A 14,268-nucleotide genomic window follows, 5' to 3' on the forward strand; every position below is an offset into this window, starting at 1 on the left:
ACAAAATAAAATGTCCTTGGTCCATATCAAGTTACACAACATAGATTACAATAACAATCTCTCTACTGGCAAAATGACTACAAGTTTATCTCATTAAAAATATAATACTGAGTTTAAAATAACACAAAGCACGCATGGCACACAAGAAAATATTTTGAAAAGTTTTTCTAAAAAAAAATTTAACCCTGAATTGAAATTAATAAAGTAAAATATTTAAAAACTGAATTAAACAATTTCTTTATACACAAATTATTGTAATAAGAAAACGTATACCATTATAGAAGATGGTGCCTAATTAGCTTTTAAAAGAAAGTTTTTAATTTTCATCATTTCTTGATTTTGAATGGATTCTGTTAGGAACTTCTGTGACACAATCGGTACCTTAAATAAAAAATAAAATAGATTACACCAGTAATATTTACATATTTAATAACATGTAAAAACCGTGGCGTGGTGTAGTCGTAAGAACACTTGCTACACTAGACATGGGGTTATGGGTTTAATCCTCACTGACCTCATGCTGTAGCGCCCTTGGGTAAGGCGCTATAAACGATATAAACTCCTGCTGAGCCAGCACTTAATTAGCAGTATAATTACCGGGCAATTATATAATCTCTAATATTCCAAACTGCCACAGGGAACTTGAGACTGGGTCGGAGTAACTGATGTTACTCTATGTTTAGGTCGCGCATTCCACTTTTCCACACCGAGGATAAAGATATATACGATGTATAATAACTTTAATAAATGACTTGTTAAGATTAAATTAAACTTACCCCTAATCTTCTTGCATCTCTAACTTTATTTGATTTTTTATCAACATCAAATTGGTTAGAAACCAAAATGAATTTTTTCGCTTTTTTTACATTTTGCACTAAATACAAATATTTTGGGGGTTATGTAGTATTTTATAAAATCTACTCTTTTATTGTACATCGGTGTTACAGTTTTTATTAAAAAAATTATTTTTAAAGTTTACCTGTATAGCCAGTTTTTTATAATAATTTACAGTTACCTGGCTTTCCAGCATTCTTTGCAATAATCTGCAAATAACCGTCGTTGTCTTTCGGTCTTGAGAGCATCAAACCTTCTGATAAGACGAATGTCCATCCTTTGAAAACTTTAGGTTTACTAAGAAAAAAAAAACACAGTTAAGGTACAATTTAAATATTCAAAGTTATAAAAAAGAAATTAAAATACCTTGGTTTGTTCAATGTCATGTCGGTAATTAGCTAAAACAAAGGAAAATTATTTAAATAACTCTTGCCACTATGATAATAACATGACAAGTTTTTAAAAATAAGACACTTACTGAATTAAGTTTTGTGGCTATAGCGTTACTCAGAAAAGGTTGTTTAATATTTTCACCATAAACTCCTGAAGCTGTGGGCATTTCAGATGCCAATGAGGAACTTATTGCCATTAGTCGTCCACTATCTTGTGCACCCCTGGAAAATTTTTTAAATTTCTGGTAAACATATAATAAAATAGAATCAAGTGTCAAATGCCAACAATTTACCTAAGTGTACCAGCATAATTAAGTTGGGAAATATAACTGTTAATGTTGCTATATAGCTGCTTGTATATCCGATTTTTTGAGCCCAAAATGTTACTGCCCAAGACCTTGTATTCTTCAATTGCAGATATTCCTTCTTCAAAAGCTGGCGGCTCATCTGCACTCTCTCTACAATAACATAATAAAGTTACACAATAAAGTTAAAAAATGGTTGTTTTTTAAGTAACTTTGCTACATACATAACATTTTTTAGCTTTTACATGATAACTCATTATATACATTGTACAGTTGCTAGCATTTTCAATACTGTTCATGGCGATTTGTCGGCAGAATTGATCAAAGAGTTTTTGGATTGCTTGTTGGCAACTCGACCAAGAAGAGTATGACTTGTTTCCACTTATAACATAGGCTCCATGCTTTTCCATGTAGCCTACTGATTTCACATTGATATCTTCTGATTTTTTCTGAATGTTTGCTAGGAAAAAATGTTTATATTAAAATTATTATAAAAAAACATTAATTTTTTTATTGATGTTTCACTAGTTGATAATATGTTTTGATATATGTTGTACTTCATATAACTTACCAAGTCTTTTTTTCTGAACAGACAAAATTGTGTTTTAAAGACAAGTAATTCAGTGCATGTTTGCTTATTCATTCTTGCATCGCGATATGTTATCTTAGCTTTGATAACTCTTTCTTCATTCTATAAAATATTTTAGATTGACTAAACATAGATTAATATTTTCAGTTGTTAAAACACCACACATGAGGCCGTGGGTTCAATCCCCGCTGATCTCATGCTGTAGTGCCCTTGAGTAGGGTGCTATAAACGGCTTGAACTTCTGCTGAGCCAGCACTTAATCAGCAGTATAACTATCGGGCATATATAATCTATAATATCCCAAACTGCCACAGGCAACTCGAGACTGGGTCGGAGTAATTGATGTTACTCTATGTTTAAGTTGCGCAATCGACTTTCCCACATCGAGAATAAAGATATTGCAAAAAAAAAAACTGAAAACAAAAATATCTTAAATACCTCTACGCCTTCTGGTACATTTGCTGAGAAACTGATATTCTTTTTCATGAACTTAGGAAGAAGGTGAATAAAATATTCCAACCTTTTTGGTGTTTCTAACTACAATAGTTAAATTTAAACGATTTAAAATGTAATAAATCTTTGCAAATGTCAGAGTAACAATTTTTTGGAATTTACCTTTAGAAATGGTTTTGAAGCACTTTCGCTTACAAACTCTAAATGTTTTTGGCAAGTTATTTCAACATTGACGTCACTAATGCTGGAAACCGTTCTGCCCATACAAAAAATGTTTAAATGGTCAACATAAATTAACAAATTTTTAGTTTCTAATAAAACTACCTTATAAATAGTGGAAGATGCATGTCAGCTTCAAATTGGGAACTTTCATCCAGCCAATAAAATGCTTCACTTCCCAGTTGGTCACTTAACTACACATAAAAAAGATAATAACAAATATAACAGAACTACAACACATTTATGCATGAATTATTAAACATACCTTTTTAAGAAGAGCTGGTCTATAACCTCCCAATGTTATGGCTGATAAAGAAACCTTGCTTTTTCTTTCTTTTATTCTGGTATTGAATTTTTCAACTATTATCTCTGAACTATCATCAGTGTCATTCGCTTCACCATCAGTGAAGAGTATAATGCAATCTCTTGTGTTCTGACCCAGTCTAAACATAGATTTAACTTAAAATCGGGCATTTAACTAAATAGCTTTTAAAAACTAAGATAAGATTTTATCAACTTAAATATATTTGCAAGTATTTAAGGTAAATATACAAACCTACAGATCTCATCCAAAGCTGTATAAACACCAAGGCTCAAGTTTGTAGAACCCTCAGTTTGCAGACTATTGATAACTTTAATTGCTTGATTCTTTTTTAAACCAACAAAAGAAGGTATTAAGTAAAATGTATGTTATATTTTGTTTATTCTATCTACAATAAATATTTAAATATATTTTTTAATCATTAATTGTTAATAAAACAATTTCTAAAATTAATTTTACCTTATTTTTCTTTGTCATTTCTACCATAGAAAAAATGACTTTTGCCTCCGTTGAAAATGTGACAATAGAAATATAAGCAGTCATAGAAGCATTTTCAACAAAACTCTTCGCAAAACCCTAAAAAATAAATAAAAAAAAACGAAAAGAAATTTTAATCTCGGAAAATGCTAAAACTGTTTGGTAAACCATTACTTTATGCTATGAAATTTTAAATATTAAATAAAAGAGAACTTTAAAAATTAACCTTCATTCTTTCCAGGTAAGTTTTGCTGTCCCCAGGAACGTTTAAACTCATGCTTGTACTCACATCAATAACTATCACGAAAGCAAGTTTAAATGGAGTTCCATCTCCACCAGCTATTAACTCAGCTACTACATCTATTTTCTAAACAAAAAACAAATTATAACATTGTATTTTTAAAATAAAGCAAACTTCAACTTAACAAAACATGCAACAGAAACAATTAATTTAAACTGAAAACAAATTAAGCTAACTAAAAAATAAACTAAAGTCCTTTTATGTACATTATGTATTCACTTTAATTACAATAACAGTTTATTTTTTTATATGTACACAATGTTAAATCAAAATTTTTACCTACCATTAACACTCATTTCTTATTTCAGTAAAAACAATATAACTTAACCAAACTTACCTTATTCTCTTCAACTCCGCAATAAAACTTAGCCTTCAACATTATTTCATGCAAGTATTAAGATGACTATATGCTAGTTATATCATAAAACACATACTCCAATAAAAACAAATAGCAACTTACAATGTTTTTCTTATACTTTATTTAAATTAACACAGTTTTAAAAACACCAGAGAGAATTAACAATAGTTGAAGCTAAAACAAAAGGTTTTGGAAAATGAAATTAAAAGTGTAACAAAAGACACTGTTCCTGTTGTGTATTAAACTACAGGTCAACTGCTCTTTATTAATACCATTAAAACAATGAATCATACAAGTTTGCCTATTTAAAAATATGTTGATACAAACATGGGTAGAAAATTTATCTATACAACTTAATTAAACGTTTAATTGTCCTTGTATAGTATTATATTACAAAACACAAGTTACATCAACAATCATTTCATTTAAAAAAATGACTATAAGTTCGCCTGATTTAAAAGATACATCATTCGTTAAAAAAATGCCCTTTACAATAATTTTAACAAAATAAAATGTCCTTGGTCCATATCAAGTTACACAACATAGATTACAATAACAGTCTTTCCACTGGCAAAATGACTACAAGTTTACTTCATTAGTAATATAATACTGAGTTAAAATAACACAAAGCACGCATGGCACACAAGAAAATATTTTGAGTAGTTAAAAACACTTTAAATACCATAAATTAAAAAATAGGTAGAAAAATAAAAACTAGTAAAAAGTACAACTGTTTCAATTTTTAAAATAACATTTAAGCCCTTAAAAAAATGTTAAAACATATTAACCTGTCATGATCAAATACTTATCAAAATCCAAACATTCTCCAGCTAGTATGCAATCATCAATGAAATTTTCCGACACAATAGGAATCTGAAAATAAAACAAGTATAAATAAAACTTTGGTTATGTATGTTGCCTGGCTATAGACAAAACAATGTGCCATTTACTATAGAAGAGAATCCGTAATTTGTGGATGATATTTCTCTCGCACTGTAATCTAGACGAGAGAATTTAGGAGAGCCGTAGTGTAATTATGTTTAATAGAACAACATACATGATCCAAAAACTTTTATTTTTAAATATCAATATAAAAACTATACTTTTATATTTCTTAATTTATTGAATTGATTTAATTTTTTAAGGAGTAATTTATAACTGCTAAAACAAACATTATTACTTTTAATCTTTTTGCTTCCTTGAATTTAGGGGACTTGGGATTTTCTTTTTTACTTCCAACCAGAACCATATTCTTGTAGTTAGGATTTATATTTGAGGCTAAAATTAAAAAGGATCATAATTTAAAATAATGTAAACTTAATGTTCTTTTATAGAACAAAATTAGGTAACAACTGTTGAGTATTTTTATATTTAAAATATTAAATTTAACTTGTACCTGTTTTTGCTCCACACTTATTCACCAACTCGATGTAACTTTTATTCTTAGCATTTCTGCTGAGCATAATGTCATCAGACAAAATTATTCTCTTATCCTTAAAAATTCTGAAAATTATATATTTCAGTACTACATAGCAAGGAAAAAATTTCACCTAAACTTATTTTAAACTTAGCAACTATGTTATGTTAAATTATTAAAACAATGTGTAACATTCAATTAACCATTATATGTTTTACCACGTTGGCACATTTATTCCTTTTCTAAATTTAAACACTATTTCTTGTATCATTTAATTTGTTACTCTGTGATGTGTAAAAAACTCTAAAAAATATACAAACCGATGCTCTTTTTGTAACTCTTCAGATGGTGGCTTTGAGGAAAGATTTTTGTAAGCAATCTGGGTCTTGACATCAACCAGTAGCTTAACTGGTAGTTTTTTAACAAATGCAGCTGCTGGTAATGGTGCTTTTCTAAATTCTGGTTCTGGTTCAACCACTTCTTCAACTGGGTCTGGTTGGGCAAAATGAGGTATTGGTGGCAAAGGTGCTTTAGGGTTGATGGACACTTCATAGACAAACCATTAAAACATAAAAAAACATGTAAAAGTTTTATATTTTTGATATTTTTAGATAAACATTTTTAACAGACTGTAGCTAATAAATTTATCCATGAATTAAATCAATTGTTCATTCTAAGGTATTTAACTTTAAAGTAATTTCTTAAAACACTTACATTTCTACATCTTCTTAACTTTCTAGCAATCGCATTACTCAAATAAGGTTGCTCCAGCTCAGGTGAAAACACACTGGAAGCTGTTGGCATTTCTGTTACAATTGATGATGCCATCGACATAAGTTTTCCACAATCATTTGAAGACCTAAACATACCAATTTCAATCAAATTTTTTTTTAACCGAAATTAAATATTTTTAAATTAAATTTGTGTAAATAAAAATTTAATTTTAAAAATGTTCTGTTTAAGTGCTTACATCTTTTTATTATTAAAAACAAATCATTCTGGTTTAACATACAACTAAGTTTAGATTACATGAAGTTGAACATAAATGTTAATATGTAAAATAATACTAACGTTATTGTTGATGCATGGTTTAGATGAGTGATAAACCCATCTATGTTGTTCAACATTCCTGTAAAAAAGGCGCTGCTATCTGATTCCATCATATACTCGCCGAGTTTTTTAAATGACATAAGTTTTTCGATTGTTTTGTCAAATGTTGTTGAATCACCAGACAAATCACTAATAAAATAAAATAAGTCAAATAAAAACAGCAATGTTTAACTCAAAGTATTTACAGTCATATTGGTATAGTAAAAACATTAGTTTTAGTAGATAAGTTTACTCAGATTCGCTAGCTTTTCTTATGCTTGAAATAGCCTCATTTCTGCAAGATTGCTCAAGAAGTTTTGCAAACGCTGCCTGAGAGCTTTTCCATGAATGTTTTGCTTTATTTTTTTCAACAATGTATGCAGATTTATTTTTCATATACTCAGCGTATTCTTGATTTCCTTTTGCTGAATGTTTTAAAACAAAAGGTTAGGTTTAAGCATTTTATTAAAAGCTGACTTAAAACCTTAAATTTTAACTAGTACAATATTTATTAAAATAACCCTTTTACCGATTTTCTCTTTTCTGACACTTAAAGCAGTGGTTGTTTCAAAGATTAGTCGATCTGATAAAGTTAATTGATTCATTTGGCCGTCAATATATTGAACACTACATTCAACAATGCTAGCTCCTTCCTTTAAAAAAAAGATTTAAACATATTATATTCAATATATAAAGGCTTATACAATAATAACTAACCTTCATGTTGTTAGGTAAATTTGCTGAGAAAGAAACATTCTTGGTCATCATTTTTGGAAGTAAATGGAAAAAATATTCCAATTTCTTTTTACTTTGAGACTGGAAAATAAAAAAAAATATAAAGAACACATTAGTTTCAAAATCCAAAACCATCAACACACAATAAATAAAGTTTAAGATTTATAAACAAAACAAAATACCTTTAAAAATTGTTCAGATGCTATTTCAGAAGATAATTTCACATCTTTTTGTGCAATTATTATCATTCTTATGTCACATAGACAAGTCTCTTCACTGTAACAGTTTGATAAAAATATTTATAACATAGTAAAAGGGGTTTATAAAAAATTACAAAGCGGTAAATAATGCAGAAGTGCCTCGAATTAAATTGTGAATTAAACTCAAAAACCGGCAACATGGTGTAGTGGTAAGAACACTTGCTACACCACCATGAGGTCGTGGGTTTAATCTCCACTGCTCTCAAGCTGTAGCACCCTTGAGGAAGGCACTATAAACGGTATAAACACCTGCTGAGCCAGCACTTACTCAGCAGCATAATTACCGAGCAATTATAATCTATATAATATCCCAAACTGCTAAAGGCAACTCGAGACTGGGTCGGAGTAACAGTTGTTACTCTATGTTTAAGTCGCGCATTCGACTTTCCCACATCGAGAATAAAGATATATACAAAAAAAATGTGAACATGTAACCTTGCAAATGTTACTGTTAACTTAGCAAACTCAACAATACCTTATAAACAATGGTAGTTGCATATCAGCCTCAAAATCAGATTTTTCATCCAGCCAATAAAACGCTTCACTTCCAAGATTTTCACTTAACTATAATCGAAAATCATAAAAAGTCAATAACATAAAACTGAAGAAATGTTAAGACGGAGGCAGGAACTTATTAAACTTACTTCTCTAAGTAAAGTTGGCCTGTACCCTCCGATCGTTATTGCAGATAATGAAACTTTGCTAGTTCTCTCTTTTTTCTTCATGACGTTTCCATATTCGGAAACTATTTCATTGACATAAAGCAACCCTTCATTGGCTTCTCCATCAGTGAAAAGAATAATGCAATCCCTAGTTTTTCGTCTATACCTATAAATTTAAAACAACAAAATTTACTTATTTGAAAAAATTTGTAAATATGCGCAGAATACACCGGGATTTCCCTAATCTCCCCCTAAAAAGCTGAACATGGTAACCATACTTTTTTTTTTTATTCTTTACCTTTTTTAAAACTTTAATGTTTTTAATGTTAATTAAAGTAAATTTGATAAAAAAAATTAAAATACAAACTTGCATATTTCACGCAAAGCTGTTAAAATCCCCTCGCTTAAATTCGTTCCATTTTCAGCTTCAAGACCCTCTACGCAGACTACTGCTTCAAGCTAATAAAATACAACTCATTACTAATACATGTATAAGGTTTAATGCAATACAATGTTGCCTTACTTTAGCCTCGTCGGTCAGCTCTGCCATAGGAAAAACAACCCGAGCCTCGGCGGAGAATGTAACAATAGAAAGATAGGAAGAAGATGGAGCGTTTTCGATAAAGAGCTTAGCAAACACCTGCGTAAATATATAACAAAATGTTTGCATACATTAAATGGTATAAACGCAATAGACAATAAACAAAAATAGTGAAAATTAAATCAAAATATAGGTGAAATGCTATTCGAGAAGCCGAAATAACCATAAACCACTGTTAAGGTTATTTATCAAGTGCGATTTTGTTTTGTGTTTAATATTAACATAGGCCTAAAGAGTCCCATAAACATACCTTCATTCTTTCAAGCAAAGTACGTGAATCGCCAAGGACAATGCAGTCCATACTACCACTAGTATCGATTACAATGACATACGTGTGCACGAAAGGTTTTCCCTTCTCGCCTGCAATTAGCTCCGCTACTACATTTACTTGCTGCAAAAAAGTGAATCATTATACAATTTCGTAACATCTACGATAACTTGCTAAACGATTATTTTAAACTTAACTGTTTTTTCTTGAACTGTGCAGTAAAATCTACTTTTCAGCATATTTTTTGTCTATAAGTTTCTCCGTTTTATTTTTCTTAAATTGTATCGTTTAATCCTTGAAAACTTAAAGCACAAAAATGTGAGTTACCATCGGCAAGTTTTTAATTAAATTACTTTCGGTAGTAGTGCCATCTAGATCAAAATACTATATGTCTCAAAGAAATAAATGTCAACCTATGGTATTACATATCTTAGAACAACAAAAGTATCAAGATTCACCTTTCGTATACTGTTAATCCCACACAAGTTTAATTAAATGACTCAACACATTTCCGTATTCTAAATTTCAATAAACATACTTCAAACAATTTAGGTAACATATTTTTATTTTAAAGTGCAACATTAACACTATTTTAGAATATTAATTGCATAGACTAGGAATCAAAGTTGAAAAAAAACACTTTTCATTAGTAATTAAATAAACATTAAAACAATCAAAATGCTTCCCCTTACAAACAAAAAATCCTTTTTAACGAAAAAGCACAAAAACATAAGTTTACGATTAACAAAAAACATCACAGTTACGCAATTACAATAAATGTTTTTTTTAAGGTTTTATATAAACAGTAATAAAATTCCTATCTTTTACGCGAGTTTTCGGCACAACGAGAATAAAAGAATTTAAATGCAAGAGCTGTTGTTAAAGTCCCTGTAGCTTGTAAAATTCCACTTACAATAAACGATGTTTTGTACGAGCCAGTAAGAATATAAAGATACCCTCCAAGAATTGGACCAATCAGCGACCCAATCCCGTTAAAGGTTTCCAAGTATCCAAAAGCTACGTTAAGACGAGAATCACCTAAGAGCAAAACGCAACATTTTACGTTTATATACTTAGTCGCCCCTAGAAAAGTAGGTCAATTTTGTATAAAACAATTTGTATCAAATTAAATGACCCAAACATAAGAAAGTCACCTCCGCCCAGGATCAAGTTACGTTTGCTATTTTTAAATAAAATTGACCAAAAACAGGTATCGTTTGCGTCTTTAAAACGCTTTGATAAAGAGCAATTTTGATATAGCAAAAAAAATTTAACCAGTACACCAAACTTCTATTTTTATATATATTATATTTACCGAATGCAAACGATACAACTACGGGATAAATCGACCAACATCCAAAGCATAAACCAACCAGTGTGCAATAAATAACCTGCAGCAAAAACGTGACAGCCAGGGGGTTAAGAAGTGTAAGAATAGCAGCTAGCATACGTAAGACGATAAACAAATAGATAGGTTTGATTTGGGGGAATATTGTGATAAAGATACCCCAACCAAATCGACCAATCATCGTTGTCAAGCCGACAAGAGATACTAACAAAGCACCTGATAAAATATAAAGTAAGTTTTGCAAGCCATGCTTTAGCATATTATCTAAATCCCCATTTGCGAACAAGCAACCTCTTACCTTCGTCTTTTGTAAAGCCTAGTTCAGTAACAGCACAAATCGGAACCAGACAATAAGTCATCATCATGTTGGTGTACATTGTTACGTTGCTTATAATCATTGCATAAAACAAAGGGTGACGTATTATAGCACGTGACTGAGAAGCAAATGTACTTTGAAGGGAAAGAATTGATTCAGTGGGAGGCTCTTTTTCGTTTGCTATTTCTGATTTGGTCTAAACGAAAAAACTATATTATGCTCAGGAAATCGATATGCCGTTCTATAGTAACCATACGTAATTGAAATAGTATTCATTTTGGCTTACTCTATCTTGCGGTTTAAATTCAACAATGGAAATTGTATTTGAAGCGGAGTTGTTGTTATTCTGTATCCCCAAACGAAATAAAGATGATTTTCGACGAAGCCAAGGATGACGTAAAAAACTTTGCTTCGGTTGTAAAGTGGATTTATTGTTGAGTGGCAAAACTTCATCACAATTTTCTACAGTCCTAATATAACTGTCATTACAGTTCGTTTTTGACTTTAAATTATTATTGTCTAAATAAATCTTACAGCCATCAATTTTTGTTGTGAAAACATTGTCATAATTATTCTTAATTTCTTCGAAGTTGTGATTACAATCTATTTGTAGTTTTGGATTAGCAATGTCTTGTTTAGATTTTAATTTTGTTTTCGTGTTGTTCTTTATTGGAAACATTACCATACCACATACACAATTGTTAAATATCAATCCAGCTAGTATAAGCATTGCTCCATCCAACCCATAATAATTCTGTAAAAATCGTAATATATATGATGTCAGAACCATTAGTAAGTCAGACAGACCCTAAAGATCTGTAGCATTTTTAAGATGTGAATTATTATAGATTACGAAAACAATCATATTTTATTGCTGTTTTAAAAAAATTAAATTCATGAAGTTCATTTAAAGGTGATTTTAAATAGCAGTCAACAATGTTTACCATTAGTTTTTCAAGAAGAAGTGGAAATAAAAAAGAACCAACGCCAATGCCGCTGCATGCAATTCCGAGGGCAATTCCACGTTTAGCCTTAAAGTATTCACTAAGAACAACAACTGAAGGAACGTATGCAAGCCCAAATCCAATTCCTATATATAATATACAACATGTTGTTCAATCTCTTGGATTTTAAATGTTTGTGGTTATGTCTATCTATAATAGGTTTGCATTTTTGTAATTCAATTAATGGCCGATTATTTATCCTGTTTGGGGAAATGGCGCGTGTCATATTAAATCAAACTATTCATGTGTTTACGTTCTGACTAATTATTATAATATGACCTGTAGATTAATATGTTACGTATCATTGATTGTACACGTATGATTTAACTGTATTTACCTGATATTATTCCATAGCTAAATAACAAAAGAATGAACGAATTTGCACGTGAAGCGATTAGCAAACCAAATGTGCTTAAAATTCCACCCAAAATCATTGTTTTTCTACAGCCCAAACGATTAACAAGATAGCTGCTAAATGGAGCTATTAAAATAAACAATTTTAATCTTGAAGAGTTCAAATTTGTTTGAATAAAGGTAATCACAAATTTGATGGAACTTGTGAAGTTGTTCCGTTGTAAATGTGTCAACAAATAAATTACAAAAAAACAAATCAAAATTTTGTAAGGACATATAATATTCAATATTATTAACTTTGATCATACCAATCATTGAAATTAACCCCGACGCTGTAGCCCCTACAATTGAGGCAGTTGCTGAAGAAATATCATAACGTTCCATCCAAGGCTGTAGAAAAACACCGTACGCATAGTAACAAGAAGATAACATGGTTTGGCTGAAAAACGATGCAAAATCAACTACCCAACTCCACCCTTGATCAAGCTGTATATCACCCATCCTTTAAATCTGCAAACGTAACTTCAACTAAATGCAATAACTTATATTTTACTGCCAGTATTGTAAATACCGCTTTAATAGCAAAAAAGCTATATACATTAGTTTGTAATTACTAACTCGCTTAAATTTAATTATTCTTTCGTGCTGTCAAACAATGACATTAGGATACATCCTTTTTATAATTTCTTTGTATTTTGTTTACAAAATACTACGTCATTTGGGTATCGCTGTCACTATAAACATGTTAATGAGTAGGTTTACCTTTTGTATTTATAACACTTAATTAAATTATAGTTAATATTAGAAAAATTATTCAATAATTAAACTTATAACATTAAATTATTTAATTTTTAAATAAATGGGTGTTTAACTAGTCAAAAATTTATTTAATGCTAATTAGTCGAGTAGGAATGTTTTCTATAAAATTGTTTCGCCCTAAAAAAAATATTGTACTAAAGCACATTTATGGTACAAGTTCTATGCAATTTGCAACATGGGGCTTTTAGTTGTAAATGGGTAATTAATTAACTTCTTAATTTTTTTAAGATTTACTTTGTTAATAAACTTAAACAAAGGTCTATAAACAAAATGGGTAAAGATAGAAGAACAAGAAAGTTTGCTGAGATGAAAAGAATGATAAACCTCAAAGATAAACGAATTTCCAAAAACAAAAAAATGAAGACCAAAAAGTCAAAATCGAAAAAAGAAAACGAAAATCTGACTGTCCGACACCTTCCACAACAATCCTCTGCCTTGTTTTTTAAATACAACCAACAACTAGGCCCCCCTTATCATATTCTTGTAGACACAAACTTCATTAACTTTTCAATTAAAAACAAACTTGATATTGTAAGCTCTATGATGGACTGTCTGTATGCAAAATGCACCCCATGTATTACTGACTGCGTTATGGCAGAGTTAGAAAAATTGGGGTCAAAGTTTAGGGTGGCATTGCGAATTGCAAAAGACCCAAGATTTGATCGCTTGCCCTGCATGCACAAGGGAACTTATGCTGATGATTGTTTAGTCCAAAGAGTGACTCAGCATAAATGTTATATTGTTGCTACATGCGATCGTGATTTAAAGCGAAGAATTCGTAAAATACCCGGTGTACCAATCATGTATATATCTCAACATAAATTCACCATCGAAAGAATGCCAGATGCTTTTGGTGCACCGAAGGCTGACCAATAAAAACTTTGTTGTGTGTTTAAATTCAATTTAATGCCTACTTTTAGTTATATAAATAAATTTGTGGACAAATTTTGGTATTATAGTTTGGTATATTACAATAGAACCCTAATTGTGATTTAATATGTAAATTTGTAATTGTTAGAGAATTAAAATTTAAGCATTTTAACTAATAACCATACTGCCAAATTTACTTAACACTTTTTCTTTCACAGAGAACCTATTTATGTTAGTAGAATGTGGCTTCGCAAACATTATTGATTTACACAAAC

At 30.2% G+C, this 14,268-nt stretch overlaps 4 protein-coding genes across 5 annotated transcripts; 1 reads left to right on the plus strand and 3 right to left on the minus strand.

Moving 5' to 3' along the window:
• Positions 1-241: 241 nt before the first annotated feature.
• On the minus strand, positions 242-4,019 carry LOC145760458 (uncharacterized). Of its 2 annotated transcripts, XM_082574356.1 has the most exons (9): positions 3,818-4,019; positions 3,574-3,690; positions 3,349-3,440; positions 3,058-3,235; positions 2,898-2,986; positions 2,736-2,829; positions 2,559-2,657; positions 2,103-2,222; positions 1,847-1,991 (listed from the first exon to the last, which is right to left on the minus strand). In XM_082574356.1, exons 1-9 carry the CDS (start codon positions 3,866-3,868, stop codon positions 1,956-1,958), a joined length of 876 nt encoding a protein of 291 aa, XP_082430482.1. In that variant the 5' UTR covers positions 3,869-4,019; the 3' UTR covers positions 1,847-1,955. The 2 variants fall into 2 exon arrangements, with proteins under 2 accessions (XP_082430483.1, XP_082430482.1); XM_082574357.1 differs by lacking the exons at positions 2,559-2,657; positions 2,736-2,829; positions 2,898-2,986; ... (2 more) ...; positions 3,574-3,690; positions 3,818-4,019 and adding exons at positions 242-381; positions 777-874; positions 1,016-1,131; ... (1 more) ...; positions 1,313-1,448; positions 1,520-1,684 and having other exon boundaries at positions 1,796-1,991; positions 2,103-2,212.
• Positions 4,020-5,430: 1,411 nt separating this feature from the next.
• On the minus strand, positions 5,431-9,653 carry LOC145759595 (uncharacterized). The gene is made up of 15 exons (XM_082573442.1): positions 9,636-9,653; positions 9,265-9,405; positions 8,937-9,053; positions 8,781-8,872; positions 8,396-8,579; positions 8,227-8,315; positions 7,674-7,767; positions 7,474-7,572; positions 7,286-7,409; positions 7,010-7,181; positions 6,739-6,906; positions 6,382-6,526; positions 5,988-6,213; positions 5,647-5,753; positions 5,431-5,528 (listed from the first exon to the last, which is right to left on the minus strand). Exons 1-14 carry the CDS (start codon positions 9,651-9,653, stop codon positions 5,731-5,733), a joined length of 1,692 nt encoding a protein of 563 aa, XP_082429568.1. The 3' UTR covers positions 5,431-5,528; positions 5,647-5,730.
• Positions 9,654-10,099: 446 nt separating this feature from the next.
• Positions 10,100-12,805, minus strand: LOC145759596 (monocarboxylate transporter 9-like). Its single transcript, XM_082573444.1, has 7 exons — positions 12,613-12,805; positions 12,288-12,431; positions 11,891-12,036; positions 11,233-11,700; positions 10,929-11,142; positions 10,598-10,846; positions 10,100-10,320 (listed from the first exon to the last, which is right to left on the minus strand). The coding sequence occupies exons 1-7, from the start codon at positions 12,803-12,805 to the stop codon at positions 10,100-10,102; spliced, it is 1,635 nt and encodes a 544-aa protein (XP_082429570.1).
• Positions 12,806-13,306: 501 nt separating this feature from the next.
• On the plus strand, positions 13,307-14,215 carry LOC145759203 (rRNA-processing protein FCF1 homolog). The gene has a single exon (XM_082572971.1). The coding sequence runs from the start codon at positions 13,394-13,396 to the stop codon at positions 13,997-13,999; it is 606 nt and encodes a 201-aa protein (XP_082429097.1). The 5' UTR covers positions 13,307-13,393; the 3' UTR covers positions 14,000-14,215.
• The last annotated feature ends 53 nt before the right edge of the window (positions 14,216-14,268 follow it).

The sequence above is a fragment of the Corella eumyota genome, chromosome 7 (genome assembly GCF_963082875.1).
Source record: "Corella eumyota chromosome 7, kaCorEumy4.1, whole genome shotgun sequence".
In the NCBI taxonomy this organism is placed as follows: Eukaryota; Metazoa; Chordata; class Ascidiacea; order Phlebobranchia; family Corellidae; genus Corella; species Corella eumyota.

What these genes read in the sequence shown, in the direction of transcription:
- LOC145760458 (XM_082574356.1), bottom strand. Translation starts at nt 3,868, where the DNA reads ATGAGTTTAAACGTTCCTGGGGACAGCAAAACTTACCTGGAAAGAATG. An exon ending in GCTTTGGATGAGATCTGTAG is followed by an intron (nt 3,236 to 3,348) that starts GTTTGTATATTT and finishes ATCTATGTTTAG; the next exon opens with ACTGGGTCAGAACACAAGAG. An exon ending in GACCAGCTCTTCTTAAAAAG is followed by an intron (nt 2,987 to 3,057) that starts GTATGTTTAATA and finishes TTTTATGTGTAG; the next exon opens with TTAAGTGACCAACTGGGAAG.
- LOC145759595 (XM_082573442.1), bottom strand. An exon ending in ATTTACCTAACAACATGAAG is followed by an intron (nt 7,410 to 7,473) that starts GTTAGTTATTAT and finishes TTTTTTTTAAAG; the next exon opens with GAAGGAGCTAGCATTGTTGA. An exon ending in AGAAAAGCTAGCGAATCTGA is followed by an intron (nt 6,907 to 7,009) that starts GTAAACTTATCT and finishes TTATTTTATTAG; the next exon opens with TGATTTGTCTGGTGATTCAA.
- LOC145759596 (XM_082573444.1), bottom strand. Translation starts at nt 12,805, where the DNA reads ATGGGTGATATACAGCTTGATCAAGGGTGGAGTTGGGTAGTTGATTTT. An exon ending in GGGGTTAATTTCAATGATTG is followed by an intron (nt 12,432 to 12,612) that starts GTATGATCAAAG and finishes TTATTTTAATAG; the next exon opens with CTCCATTTAGCAGCTATCTT. An exon ending in AGGCTTTACAAAAGACGAAG is followed by an intron (nt 10,847 to 10,928) that starts GTAAGAGGTTGC and finishes ATATTTTATCAG; the next exon opens with GTGCTTTGTTAGTATCTCTT.
- LOC145759203 (XM_082572971.1), top strand. Translation starts at nt 13,394, where the DNA reads ATGGGTAAAGATAGAAGAACAAGAAAGTTTGCTGAGATGAAAAGAATG.